The sequence below is a fragment of the Glossina fuscipes genome, unplaced genomic scaffold, assembly GCF_014805625.2.
Source record: "Glossina fuscipes isolate IAEA_lab_2018 unplaced genomic scaffold, Yale_Gfus_2 1, whole genome shotgun sequence".
NCBI classification, from domain to species: Eukaryota; Metazoa; Arthropoda; class Insecta; order Diptera; family Glossinidae; genus Glossina; species Glossina fuscipes.
The window spans coordinates 24,788,257-24,803,579 of NW_023998415.1; the positions used below are offsets into that span (position 1 = coordinate 24,788,257).

General features: G+C 34.9%; 1 protein-coding gene across 1 annotated transcript; it reads right to left on the reverse strand.

Moving 5' to 3' along the window:
• Nucleotides 1–5,712: 5,712 nt before the first annotated feature.
• On the reverse strand, nt 5,713–7,689 carry LOC119632483 (tyramine/octopamine receptor). The gene has a single exon (XM_038025403.1). The coding sequence runs from the start codon at nt 7,560–7,562 to the stop codon at nt 5,736–5,738; it is 1,827 nt and encodes a 608-aa protein (XP_037881331.1). The 5' UTR covers nt 7,563–7,689; the 3' UTR covers nt 5,713–5,735.
• Nucleotides 7,690–15,323: the final 7,634 nt, after the last annotated feature.

Sequence of the window (15,323 nt, forward strand, 5' to 3'; positions counted from 1 at the left end):
TATTTAATAGAAACGAAGACAATCACAAGGTTTAATAGCTTAGGTGTTCCCTTAATTATAGATTTTTGTTAAACGAGTAAAAGGAAAAGGTATCGTTGCAAAAGCGATTCGCTTGACGAGTGAGTATTCATGATTCGCCCTGAAACGAATCTATAAAATTTTCTTTTTTATTTATATGCTTTTGATTTATATTTTAGATTAGGAAGATTTACACACATTTTTTGCAGTTTTTTCTTTAAGTAAGCTTGAAATCATTTTACTGCATTAATTCACGTTTCATTCTTACTCAGTATATTTATGATATATTTTAATATTTCAATTCAACTCTAAAAAAAAAAACAAAAAAAAAAAGAAAGGATTTTTATTTTACAAGTATCTACTCTTAAATTTAACGATTAATATGTGTGTGTATGAGTGTGCAGACGTGCGTCTTAATGTAAGCTCCATTCTCTACGATGTCATAGAGTAGTATTTTTCAATTTTCATTATGATTATGTAATTAAAATTTAGCTTAAAAACCAAACCTAAGCAAATAGGTTGCCGCACCTATATAAAAATCGTGTAAATATATGTATATATTCGTTGTTGAAACCTTGTCAAAAAGGGTGCACTAATGAGCTCTCCATAGCCCTCCGTCTCTACAAGACTTTTTTCGAATTGAACAAAGAAGAAAATCACGTCCGCCCTGAAATCAATTCTTTGTATCCACTTATAAGGGAAGTGCTAGCGTGTCGATTAGTCGACAAAATTCTTACAGGCCGTAGTCCATATAATATGTATTTAAAAGTCTGTCAAACTTTAGACTGGTATTTGAAATTTTTTTGATGTAAAAATTCGGTTGTAAAGTTTAATGTAAAAACGAAACTGTGACTTCTCAACTGATATGGGCTTTCATATTTTTGTACTGAGAAGAAGCGGAAAACCTCATCGTCCATATTAATCCTTTAGTGGAGTCTTCATTGAAATAAGATATTCAAAACCGATCCTTTATGGTATTGATCACAGCACAAGGTACAAGTAGGACATATTTATTAGGACCACGATAATATCCAAGCATCTTCCAATATGGGGGCTTTCATGGAAATTATGTGGTGTAGGGTACGTAACGATCTCGTTACTGGTTTTATTAATGTAAGGCTTCAAAATTCGACCCTGCAAGGTCAGTAACCTACCTTCACCTTTATACCACTACAGTAGGCAACGGATCACCATTAAACGCCTTATACCAACTTTCAGATGTTCATATAACGACTTATCAAAAGATCAAGATTATATGGGGAATGATCGAGAAAGTGGTCCAATCCCAATCATTTTTAATAGGTTCTGTGCCTGGTCTAAAATATGTCCGCCTGCAAGCTGAATACAAGAAAACTTGGACAGACACCAGATGAACAGGCGGACAAATACGTGTAGAATCATTTTCTCTATTGATCTATAAAATAAAAGGTCTCAAGTCCGTTTGGGTGTTATAATCATACGCGAAAACTTAACATATCTTGGGTGTGGGGAATGTTGATGTACCGCTTTCAAGATAGATAAGTGAAAACTGACCTTTTTATACACTCCACCTGCAGTGTGGGGTATATTCATTTCCTTCAAAACGCTTGCAAGATCCAGAAGGAAGCTTTTGAGACCCTATGTGGCGTATATCAGTGGCATATCACTCTGCCCGTGTGTGTAAATGTGTGTGGCAAGCAAGATATCGATTGGAAATGCTTATGCTACAGATAAATTGATTAAAATGAATGTACAAAATAGGTCGGCAAACAGCCGGCTATGTTCAGCCATTATTATCGGGTATCGAAAATTAGTTATCTATTTATTTTTTCGATCGTAAAGCTATCAAAATCATTTTGAAAAGTTAATTATGGGTCTTTCCAATATGTATAGCTGCTTATAGCAGTAAAATAACAGCTCCGTCAAATCTATTCTTTTCTCTCTACTCCCTGGAGAAGCAAACCGAATCGGTTTAAGCATTATGGGCTTGATTTTTCTTAGCACACACGCCTTGCAATTATTTTATTCACTTAGTAAGGTTCATTAGATAGTCCTTTGTTTCAATTTTTAGGTCACCTCAACAATGTTTGCGGACGTAAGAAGAAGATTATGCGTTTCGTTCACGTGTAAATTTGCCCATATGTGCGCCCACAAATTTATTTATGGTTTGACTTATTCAACATAATAAATAATTTGCAATTTTAATTATTTGCCACTTTATGACAGATTCAATCGTCGGTATGTCATACGTGCATACGTAGATACGCCTACCTCCGAATAATGATGATGCTATTGAGTATGATGCCTAATGTATTTGCGGAAATTTTAATGAAATTTATAATATTTAATTAAATGGCATATATTTGAGATTAATTGATAAAATAACTATTTTTTTTTTTCAATTTCTCTTTGCCTCGTTGTGTGCGTGAGCGCGTGGTTGTGTCGATATGAATAAATGAAAGAAGAAAAAAAAAAAAATAACGAGCTATCGAAATTTAAAAATCAATAAAATAAATGCATAAAGATAGTTGTGTGCAACAAACCATCAAATTTAAAATAAATTTCCCTTTGAAAGTAATGGAAACGAAAACGCACGCATACACGTACTCTTATTGAGTTATATAATAGTTTACCGCCACATTGATATCTATCTATATATATATCTTCTAATTTGCGATATCAATTGTAACCACATTGAAATATAATTGAAAGGAATCTCAAAGCTGCTTCACAGAAATTTACCTTCAATAAGGTTAATTAAGGCTAAGACCCTTTAGGATGACATTTCTCTCCACTACGAAAAGTTGCCTTAAATGTACTTAGGCTTATCAAAGGTTAAAACAGAGAGAGAGAGAATTGCTTACTTTCGCTTTTGTTTACGCCAATGTACACATACCAAGTCTTCATTTTATTTCAGTCTTTAGGGTTTAGTCGTAGCAGAAGATTCTTCCGAGGTCATGCCCTATTGGATTTACCCTAATAAAGTGGTAATAGTAGAGCAGCATAAGCTTCAATAACATTGATAAAATATTCGAATTCCTTCTCCAAAACTTGAAATCGCAAGAATATGTAGATAAATTTCGAGAATAGCGTCTCTACTCAGGCAATGAAAGCCACGTCATGATCGAAGTAACAAACAAAGTAACTTTGGGTCAATAACGCTTTTTATGGCGAAATAATTCGCAACATTTAAGCTTATTTCGAGATCAAGAGATTTACTAAAAAGCAAAATCACACATACATTCAAAATGGATTGCCTAGTGAGCAGTGCAACCTACAAATATCGTCTCTCTGCAACCGAAGGTAGATGATAACAATATAAAATCATTATTATCGCTCCGTAACACCGAGCTATATGCATGAGAAATGTAGCCGGCGCCAATGAGATGGCGTATTAGTTGTATTAATATTCTTCGAGCAAGGTTCAAACACAGTATATATGGTACCATATATATACATTACGAATGCATTCTGTTCAACGACTTTTTGTCATCTTTCCGCAACATATATGCAGTATCTTTCAGGGCAAAGAGGTCATTCAGGTGAAGGCTAGGGAACTAAAATCTTTATTAGCAATGTAACCCCGCAGCCACTGGGACAGCCGACTCTTGCACGATTGCTTGCTTTAATTTACCCCGCACTATATAGTACTTTATTTAACTAAGCATCGTATTAATCGTGTTCGACGATTTCTTCCTATAGTCATCATAAAAAAGACATAACCCTTTTTGCTCTTTTCTGTCTGAGCGTTCTAGACAACCATGTTTTTTAACTTTCCCTAAAACTGATTCATTTTGATGACAACTGAGCGGTAAAATCATAAGTCGAAATTTGCTTCAATCAGTCAGTTTCTCGGTGAGTCCGTTCGCAGCGTCGAAATTTCGAGCTTGCTCCCCATCCCAACATTTGGTAAATGCCTTTGAAAATTTCAAACAGTTGTTTAATTAATCTTGAAATCGTGAACTAATCGTCGGTGACTATTACAAGCGAAGTTAATTGACGACACAAATTCGTTTGAATGCTTCTCCAAATTCAACTTGTCCAAGTAAAATTGCCCTTCACCAATACATAATTATAATCTCTCTCTACGGTATGGTACAACACTCTAGTTGTTACCTTTGTAAGATAAAATTTGCATAACATGCATTTGCATATTCGAGATACAATTAAACTTCAAGGATGTTACGCATTTCGTTGAGTACATTTTTTGAATGTCTCGGCACAAATATCAACTTTAATGTTATATGTTTCGCGTATGAGTCTACAGGAGGCGAGGAAATAGTTGGAGATGATATCTGCCAGCTATCAGTTAATATAATGAGGTCGGCGGATATATTGCCGTTACGGTACCTGGCATATGAAAGCTGGCAACTAACTACAGCTTGCAGTTTCAACGATGACGGTTATTTACTTTATACCCTAACCCAACCTGAAAAACCTGAAATGAGGATAAGAAACGGCATCGTACTTTCTCTTAGATGAGGCATTAAAGTAAAGTGAAGCGTAGTCGGCCATCCAACTTATTTTTTTGAATTGATATTGATTTGAAAATGATTATGTTTGGAATATATTATGAAAAGAATTGAGAACATTATAGTCGAGCAAGGCGGACGATTAAATAGCCTAAACCACATTGTCTAACACAATTCTTATAAAGGCATATTTTCCATGTGGGTATTTATGGAGAGGCGGGCTTAAAACGCGACTTTGTGGACTAAAAGCTTAATTCTTACATAGGGCAGGAGCCAAAAATAGACGTAGATGGTACAAATTTTCTAGAGTTTATTTCTGTATGAAATAATTATTATGAGAAATTTAAAAATATGCAATTTTTTTTTCATATAGCGGCTTTTTAGAAAAGGATGTTGTATGGTGAATAGTCGAAAAAGTGGACCGACCCGAACCATTTTCAACAGCGTTCATTCCTGGGTCAAAACGCGTGACTATAACAAATTTTACCAAAATATCTTAAAAATTGTGACCTGTAGTTTGAACACAATTTTACAAGGACAGACAGTCTTAAATCGATTCAGTTTGCGATTTTGAATCGATCGGTGTAATAAAAGGCGACTCGTATCTTAAGCCCGTTTGCGGTTAACGTACGTCCGTACTCACTTAATGTACCCTGGATCGCAAGTGGTGTAGGGTATAAAAACCACTAAGCATGCATTGTTTTGATTTTTTCTGCGAAACCAAAATACCTATTTATGATTGAGTGCAGCCTAATAGAGCTGGGAATTCATTTATGTGCATTTGAATTTTTTTTTGCTTTCATTTTTTTCTGTTTTACAATATGTACGCACTGCTCGGTTAAAAAGCATTATATCCTATTACAAGTCATCTAGATTTTTAAAGCGATTCTTATCGAAATATTTAAAAAATAATTGTCGATTCAATACAAATAAGTATTGAGCTTATCCACTGAATAAAGTTCGTAAGCAGGCTATTTAGGAAATGCTTTGTATTCATATTAACATACTCAACTTCTTCAACGATTGTGAATTTTGCATATACATACACTTAAACGCACACACGCACGCACAATAATACAATACAATACATATTAATACTATACGTTGGACATTAGTTATGCTTGTTATGTGGACAATAATTATTTTATATTCTTAGAGGGTAGGTATTTGAACTTATATATATACATTTGCAATTTCTTTATATATAATAGTTGGGTTTTAAAAATTGATTTACTTATGTTTGTTGTTATATTTTTTAGTTTTGATTTATTTTAATCCCAAAAGTCTTTTGAATGCCCGTCTATAGTCCAAATTGAATATTGTATAGATAATCGGATTCAATACCGAATTAATATAACCCAACCATGTGATAAAGTTTTTAAATTTATTGGTTGGACAGCAGTCGTCACAAAATGGCAAGATTACGTACATGAGAAAGAAAGGTAGCCAGCATATAACAAATACACCCATAATAATGCCTAATGTTCTGGCTGCCCTACGTTCTTTTGAGAGTGAAATTTTTTGTTTCTCTTCGATGAATTGATAAACGCCAGCAGGTTTCTTTTGCAATGGGACAGCTAACGAAGATGTGGCGCCAACTGACGATTGTGGTGGTGTTATTTTTAATGAGACATTCTCGTCCTCAATGTCGCCAATGGTGGCTTCATTGTCATTGCTACCGCACACTTGCATACATCCTTTCGGATCACTTCCGCTTTCAGTAGATATTTCTTGATTATCGCCATCACGATTTGTTGCGCCCACCGCCAAAAGTAAACTCTCCGTGCCGCAACCGCTCCCCTTGGGATTTTGAGTGTTAAGTTCGCTATTATTGGCTTTCTCTTGGTTCTTGCGTGCTCGGGACTTTCCATGTTTAATGGAATCTTTTATTTTAGATCTACGCGACTTTTTTCGTTGCGTAACCACCATCACTCGATGCTCAGCGGCCTGAGCGCGTGTAGTTTCGTTGTTTGCTGCATTTGCTTCGCTACTTATGGAATCTTGATCGTTTTGAATCATAGGCGTAGAGAAATTGGCCGAATCTTTGCCGCAACATAGAACATTATAGCAAATTGATGAGATAGTCGACGATTTGCCATTGGCGGTCACGGCACCGGCGCCCGTAACCTCTGTGGCAGTTGAGCGCAAAGCTATTGTGTTTATTTTGGCCGCTTGAGCTCGTTCGCGTAGTCGTCTTCGGGTAGCGATAAATATTTCAATGTAAACTATAGTCATTATGACGAGCGGTATGAAAAATGAGCCTAACGATGAATAGATTATGTATCCGGGATCAGAATTCAATTCGCAAGGCGTGGCACTAGTAAATTCTTCGGGCCAATCGTTCCAGCCGACCAATGGTGGCGAGCTAATGAGCAATGATAGTAGCCAAACACCAGCTATTAGCAGCAATACACGTCCTACAGTACGCTTTTGCGCATAGTTAATGGGATCGGTGATCGCCCAATAACGATCTAGGGCGATCGCGCAAAGATTCAATATGGAAGAGGTGCAACACATGACATCACATGTAAGCCACATTTTGCACAAATATATACCAAACTCCCATCTACCTAATATTGAGTAAGCAACATTAAACGGTAGCACGAGTAGGGCGACCGTTAAATCAGCCACTGCCAGCGATACAATGAAGAAATTCTGAACAATGCGCAGCGGTTTGTAAGTAAATACACTAAGAATGACCAAAATGTTTCCAATAACGGTCAACACTATTATCACTGATAGTATAATGGCGGTGAATATGGCCTCCCATTCGGGCACAGCCAATTTTACACCAAAATAACTGTCATACCATTCTTCACTGGGCGGACTGCATTGCGGTGACTCGCTATTCAAAAATGCTGATACGTTGCGATTATTTAAAGCAGTATTGTTTACGTTCACCAAATCCACTAATGTGGTTGCACTATCACCTGCTAGCGAAATGCTCGCATTGACTGCGATAGTTAAGGTTGGCGCGGTGCTGATAGACTTATTTGCGGCTGTTCCTGTGGCTGCGGCTGCGGCTGCGGTCACAATACTGGTTGCATGGCTTACGTTTGTTGCGAACAATAGCATTTGATCTGCAGGTGGCATTTTGCATATTGCGCCACAAATGAACAGATACCGGTAAATCTATACTTTTCGTTGCTCTGGTAGAATACGTTAAATTCGAAAGCCTTAGCGGCCTTTGTGTGGTTGTGATTTAATCAAATTACATCGAAATACCGGATCTGAAATTAAAAAAGAATGTAAACGAATGAATAAACGAACTGAACGTCACTAAATTTAAATAACTTAATTTCGTATGGATGCCGCATTTAAGCATGCGTGCGAAATGAATATTTCCTTTCGTTAACGTGTGCGGTGTATGCACGTACGAGTAACTTTATAAAACGGTTTATTCAACTAATCACGGTTTTAGCTTTAAATGTATTTTAATTAACATATGAATGTTTGGATTATATCATATGTAGACAAGTCAACGTTTACCTTTGAAAATGCGCTTTGTTCACATTTAATGCATAGTTGAAGGCAAAAGCAATTTAAGGCGAACATTTGACTATCGACCGGCTATCTTTGGCGCCATAGTTATATTTGTTATTTAGATGAAACTTGTAAGCTCACTGCACTAATGTGTTATGGTGAAGATTTTCATTTACGTATAGGTTATAAAGTTCTTCGATAGCGCAAAGGAATTCCGCAAATTCAAATATGTTGCAATCTCGGAGTTGTTGGTATTTTAAAATTTTTCTAATTATTGCGACAGACTAACGTAATCGTATACGCTTATCACATTCTGCCAAAAAAATATTAGAATAAGAAAATTAAATAAATTTCTTAAGTATTTTTTTATCTACTACCAAAATGGAAGAAAAGAATGGATACTTTCTTCGCATTTTTCTCCTTTGACATCAGGCAAACCAAATCCTTCCTTAAGTGAAGGCATCGTTTAACCTAAATACTATATTCGGTCGATGATATTGCCTTAGTTTTAGTTGGGAACTTTTGCACTGTTTCGTAGAACGAGTATAACACAAGGTAAATCAGTATTTACGCTGCTCTTCATCGCGCAATTCTGCGCGAAAACTAGACGCACTACGAAAAGGACTAAGCCGATTGAAAAATCCATAATGGATTACAAGCAAATTGTCTTTGGCTGTGACTGAACATTTTATGCCCATATTTATTTTGAAAGAAGAGAAATCTATGCACAGATTGATATACGGACGGATGGACAGACCTAGCTTGATTCTCAATTTGATAGTGATCAAGAATTTGTGTGCTTTATAGGTCTCTATAAAAAGTATCTTTCAAAGGTGTAAAAGCGTTTTTCCAAAAAAATTAAATTTCGATGCTTTATTATTTTGGATGGTCGACTCGTTGATTTCCGTTTAAGTCATGTTGAACGCAAACATTTTTATCGTTTTGTCCGCTATAATAATAGTTTAGCAGCCATGAGCGAGAAATCCAATTTTTGGTTGTAAAGTGTTATTTTTCTTGTGCTCTAACCTTGCCTTTTAACCTCATTTCTATATTTTTTCCTATACCAAGCCGTATTTGAAGTCGCCAGCGTCATGTATGCGAACAAGACAACACGAAACGCACATACCGACAGACAGGAAGAAAAAAGGATTAGACAGACAGGCGGATGTGCTTAATTGATCAAGGTGGGCTTCTGAAACTGCCTTCCAGGCGTTGCAAACGTTTCGACAAAATGAATGAAACCACATCCTTCGAAATGAAGCAGTGAACTAGACAAAAATTTCTTTTTAATTTGTTTAATCCTACTTTTATTACCGTTGACCATCATTAATTATTAGCTTTTGTCGGTTTGCCATGGCATGTTTCCTCTTTTCATATTGCCACCAAACATTTAATCGATTATTAAGTTATTGTCAGTTTTGCGTCCACATGTATAGAACGCACGTATGCACGTTTATATTATGCATAGCTAAAGGCAATAAAAAACCATTAAGAAATTAAGAGCTTTTATGAATGGAACAGTTACCATTGTTACCCATAGAACGACACTATATATATTTGTACTAAGTACCTAAGACAGTATTCAAACTCCACTTCCGCTTTACTCGGTACTTCTTTTGCACGTTTTCGATCGTCTGCGGTTTTCAAGAAAAAAAAAAAAAAAAGCATGAAAAAGACGAATTTTGACTTCATATGTACGTAATCTAATTCATCATTTTCATGTACTTACTTAATGTAATTCATCGTTTTCGGCAAGCTAAAGAAGATAGAAATCACCTGGCAACGTCATCAGCTATATATGTTAATTTGAATTTAAAGATCTCACTATATAAGTACCTCTTCAAATACCTTCTACTGGGCTAACAGTATTGCCAGCGTTATCAGTGCAGCTCTTACTGGATTCATTTAAAAAATTCAATTACAGAAGCCGAAATTGTTATTGTTTATTTTGTTAGCGAGCACGTTAAAAGGAACGTGATGAAAATAAAAGTGTTGATATTGTTAGAAGCACTCTTCTTCCTTGCGCTTGCCTTATTTGTCACCATACGAACGTTGAATCTAAACGAGTGGTTGTCGTAGTAGTTGCAGTAAGTACATGGAATTAAATTTGCACTAAAAATCAGAAAAAATTCGATTGGTGCTAAAAAAGCAAGGCATGAGTCGGGATGGGGGCCATTTATTATGTATTTCTTTAGAGAGAATATTTCAGGTATGACTATGAAACAAAAAAAAAAAAAAGAAGAGGCGGATTAAAGTAACGCATTAATAATATGCATTCATGTAATGCATTATTAATATATATGAAGAGTGTTTAGTATTAGTTTAGTATTTTTCGTATGATATATCAAAGCTTCATTAAATAAGTAGCTAGTGGTTTATGAGATTTGAAATGATGCTCATGCACATTTGGACACATTGTTGCGTTGATTGATTAAACAAAGATGTGTCAAAGTAATTGAATCTTTCAAAATTAATCAGAAAACTGATATCACATAGATATAAAGAATTGCTAACGACAGGGATGATATACACTTGACTACGTGTGTGTGTATATATGTAAGTAAACGCATTGTTAACAAGAATATTGTAACGAAAAATTATGAAGACGGTTTAGTGAGAAGCAATATAATGATGTTGATGTACATGTACAATATTACCTATAATGCATTGATCAATTTGTCATTGTGTCATACGCATGACGCTGTCAATCTACTTTGTTGGTACATGAGACACGCAGAACACGACGAAGATTTCTATGCAATAACACGTAGCACGTAGTGAAATTTACTTTAGAACGAATGTTTCGATACCCGCCAACCTGGATCAATATGGGCATTTTTTTATTTGGTCCTAAGAAATATTCGTAATTCATATATATATATATATATATATATTTTTTTTTTTTTTTTTAAGTAATAAATCTTATAGGCGATGATTTCTTGTCTATAGCGGTCAGTTGGGTAGTTTTCTATTTTCAAATTCACAACAACAAAACGCAGGTAGGCAGGATGTTAACTAGACGAACAAGCGCATAAATAATTAAATTCATTAAAAATCTTAAAATGTTGAAGAATGTATGCACTTTATCGCTGGGACCACTAATGCGTATTTCTGGCTCTCACAAACGGAAGCGGAAATGCAGCATACTTCTATTCTACGAAGGCGGTGCAAAATGATTGAATTTTTATTCTTACATCGTCTATATGCATGGATGCATGTGTCAATTATGTGTTTATGTGTACAGTATTACTTTGCTATCTTTTTTCTCGTGTTCTTCATCTGTGGACATATGTATACATATGAAAATAAATAATATTTTGGTGCACACACAAACGCACATATACACAAGGAAGGAAATAGAGCCAATTGGTTAGGTTCAATTATTTTGCACGCTACGTGAATCATATAGAAGGCGTTCGCACAATCGACTTACTCTCTTTAGATTGTTATCAAGCACATTATTGATTATCACATTTGTTGTTGGCGAAATTTAATAAAATTTTGCCTTTTAACGTAATTTCATTGAATAATGATGAGAAAGATAATAAAAAAAAAAAGACTACAATAAAAGAAAGCAAAAATTTTAAAAGAAATTTCATTTTACATGATGTTCTTTTCATTTCGAAAATAGTCCGAGCAGTCTAAAAAGTATTGACACTTAAGTCAAGTTCCCTTCACCTTGTTTTTATGATACAGATGAGAATCTCTTCATAGATGGCGCGTAAATTTTTTGAGATTATTCGACGATTTCATTGTAAAAAAACGAAACGCATCAGGAACGCTCAGGATCATTAAGTTTATATACATTTAAGCTCTGTACGCACTCTGTTCGCATAGCTTTTTCGAGTTTCCGTTAGTCGTTTAACTTTTCATAATTAAAAAGGGGAAAAGGGAAACTTTGTATATATGTGTGCTTGTGCACTTAAGATGTAACTCGATAAATACTTTCTTAAAGTGTTTGTAAAAATTTCAGCTTTCACTTAACGTACGACACATCACATGGCTTTACTTATAATTACTTGCACTCAATGTGTTGAAAAGAAAACACGCGCATACATAAATAGATAAATATATGTATACACACGAGCACAAGTGCGAATATATATATATATATATATATATACATATATATACATGTACAAACTAGCAGCAGACGTGCAGCAATTTCTTCATATATTCGTACTCAACGCACTGTGCTTTCTCAACCCTTCATCATATTTTCACATGTGGCTATCAAGCATAGGTGTGTGTGCTGCTAGTTTAATTACTTTCTTTTATGCGTGTGGAGAAAATAACTTTTCTAATTTAAACAAGAGACAAGCTGGACGGCACATTTTCATGAAAAGACTGGTTGAGTGCATGTCACATCATCACACAATGTTACTTTAGTTCAACTTAATGCAACACTCTCTCATCTATGTACTGTGTGTCTACAATATATAACCTTTACAACATATATATATATATATATATATATATGTATATATTATATATATATATATATAATCAAAGTGCGATTGGAAAGTTTTTATTAAGTTGTACGTACGTGTAACAGCGTGTTACATTTTAACATCAGTAGACATTAAATGCTGATGCAGATGTTAGATAGACTTTAAAATCAGTGGATATTAGTTTTACTGGTAATAAACGAAAATTTCTGGAAAACACATTTAAAGCAGAGACAAAATTTTTACAATTGTGACAAAAAAAAAAAAAAAACAAAAATGTTAATGTTAGCAAACATTATACCCATTGAACGTTAAATTTTGCATTTATATGAAATCCACATTTTTACATGAAGTTGCGGTGCATAAGGAAGGAAAAAGATACCTAACATAGTGCACGTATTTTTTGATGTCGGTTCACTTATGCCACGGAACTGATTGACGGAAGTAATAGTGATTTTGAATAGAATGTGAATTATCTGTCTCTAGTTTAAGTGGATAGATACAACATAGCAATCTCAACAAATTTATTATAACCATTTTTGAGTTGAATTTACGGCTGGATATGATAAATGTCTGTTTTGGAAGCCTTAACTCTATGCCTTTTAAAAATTTCATGCTTTCCATAGTAGGATTTTGTGAAAATCCCATTTTTAAGAATTTTTCAGTTTTTTAACTGAAGGTGAAGGTGTCATGTGAAGAGTGGCTGAAAACGTGGTCTGATCCAATTAACTTTTAGTACAGTTCGTTCTTATCACAAAAATTGTGCATTGTAGGCTCGAATGCATCATGGATACACCATAGACGGGACTGACGTTAGCTAAGACAAGGAAATGTTCGTGTTAGATTCAGAACATGACTTGAAAACGATTTGAAATGCTGAAGAAGCTTTAGACTGATTGCATCATTTTTAAAGGAGATCATGATTAACGGATATAGTCGAGTTTTTCCGGTAAATCTCGTATTTGCGAATGAATTTGAAATTTGACAAGAAGACCTCATTAAGGCAAAATTAAAAGTTTTTTATTCGGAAACTGTATCCAAAGAGACTAATAAAGAAGATTTTAAGAGCGACCGGATAAATGGAAAGCTGGGCATGTTTTCTTATTAACGCCAATGTCAAGAGCTAGACTTGCCTGAATGTGTGCGATGTGTGCGTACGTACACTTTTTAATAAAGGGAAAAATTTATATAAGAGTGCATTCAAGGGATACTTATTTTCAAGTTTATATAAAACAATTGGAAAGAAAAAACTGTTATATAATAATTAATTTCCTTAATTAACTGATGTCCGTAGTTTGCGAAGACTCTTGACTCTTAATTACAATAGCTTGACTTTACATTTCTTGCCTAAGATATGCATGTATGCATGTGTTTTGATGCGAAATAAAATTTTAGTAAAAAAAGCATTTGCTGCAATGGATTTTCATTTTGCAGAATTTTCATTTTATGTAATTAAAATCGCAGGTGTCGTGTCGAACTTTTTAATTAATTGAAACGCTTGATGTTATAAGCATAACCAGAGCGTAGCGAAGCATGCCCTTGGTTGGCGTACCTTAGCCAAGCAGAAAAGAATATTGTGAGTGCAGTCTATTTTCATAGAAATCTTTCTGCTTCATTCAAACTACGTGAGTATAAGAAGAAGAAGAAGAAGAAGAAGTTCACATTTCTTCAACTCAACATTTATTTGAACTTTAGAAAACTTTTTAATTTATAGTCTCTCTGCGGCTATCTATGACTGCGTGTGAAAGTCTTAACTTTTGTTCGTCTTCTCAATCAATAGCAATTTGCTTGCAGCAAAAATCTTTTAGAAATTGACAATGAAACATACTTATAGAGTTTTACATTTCATCTTGTTGATAACTGGAGTACATTAACTTTATAGAATGGCGATTAGGATAGAATTGTAAAATATTTGCATAGAGAGTATGGCTAAGAGGTGACAGTACAATTTAATAAAATTATCAATATCGAACAGCCTCCTCAGTGTCACTCTAACTACAAGCACATAAATGAACCAATTACAAAAAATATGGTCGTATGTGGGCGTAGCAATTAGTTGACCCATACAATCTTTAGAGAAGCTTTTAGATCAGAATGATTTGCTCCTTCTCGTCCTCATCCTCGATGGTCGCGATGGGCACGTCCAGTAAATGCAAGGACCCTAAGAGCGATGCCGGCAGTAGCATAACTACAGTTAGGACTACCCATGCCGGTAAGGTCGAAAGTAAGTACTGTAGCTGTAAAATAAATTTTGACAAGTAACCTGAACGGCATGAAAATATTGATGCGTCTCAGGTAATTAGGTGAAACTGGCGAGCTTATTAGGGAATCTTTTTGCCCTTAGAAGACAATGATGAACCAATGTAATTAAAAGAATCATACAAAAAAAGGGTAGTTTATAGTCTGCAAGTTGGGCTTTTTTATCTATCGCAGGTGTTCCGAATCAGGCGGGCTCATGCTTAGATTAACTGTATTTGCGAATAATCTGAGTAATCGTTTGTATGCGGTATTGACGAAACACTTGCCATTAATTGTAAAATATATTGTCCCTTCTGGGGGACGAATCAATCCGCGGCTTATATTTTAATTGATTTCAAAAGACGATTTTCCGCAAATAATCGTAAAGTCACAGTAGAGATATTACGACGGCTTGAGGGAAATTCGCGAATTGCCAAAAGCATTTGACGATGAAAAAATATTAAACACAATTTTACGACAACCGGACAAATGCTCAAAGCTCTCAAAACAAATATGTGGTCCAAGAATCGTAGTAATGCAACAATCTCTTTAAAACTTTGTATCAAAACTTTAAAGGCGTTTATCTCGAAGCCATTGCTTTCAATTTACCATAACGCTGACTCCTTCAATTTTCATGTGATTGCCTCCATATTGTAATTGCAGCTTGAAAATAAATCATCAAAAT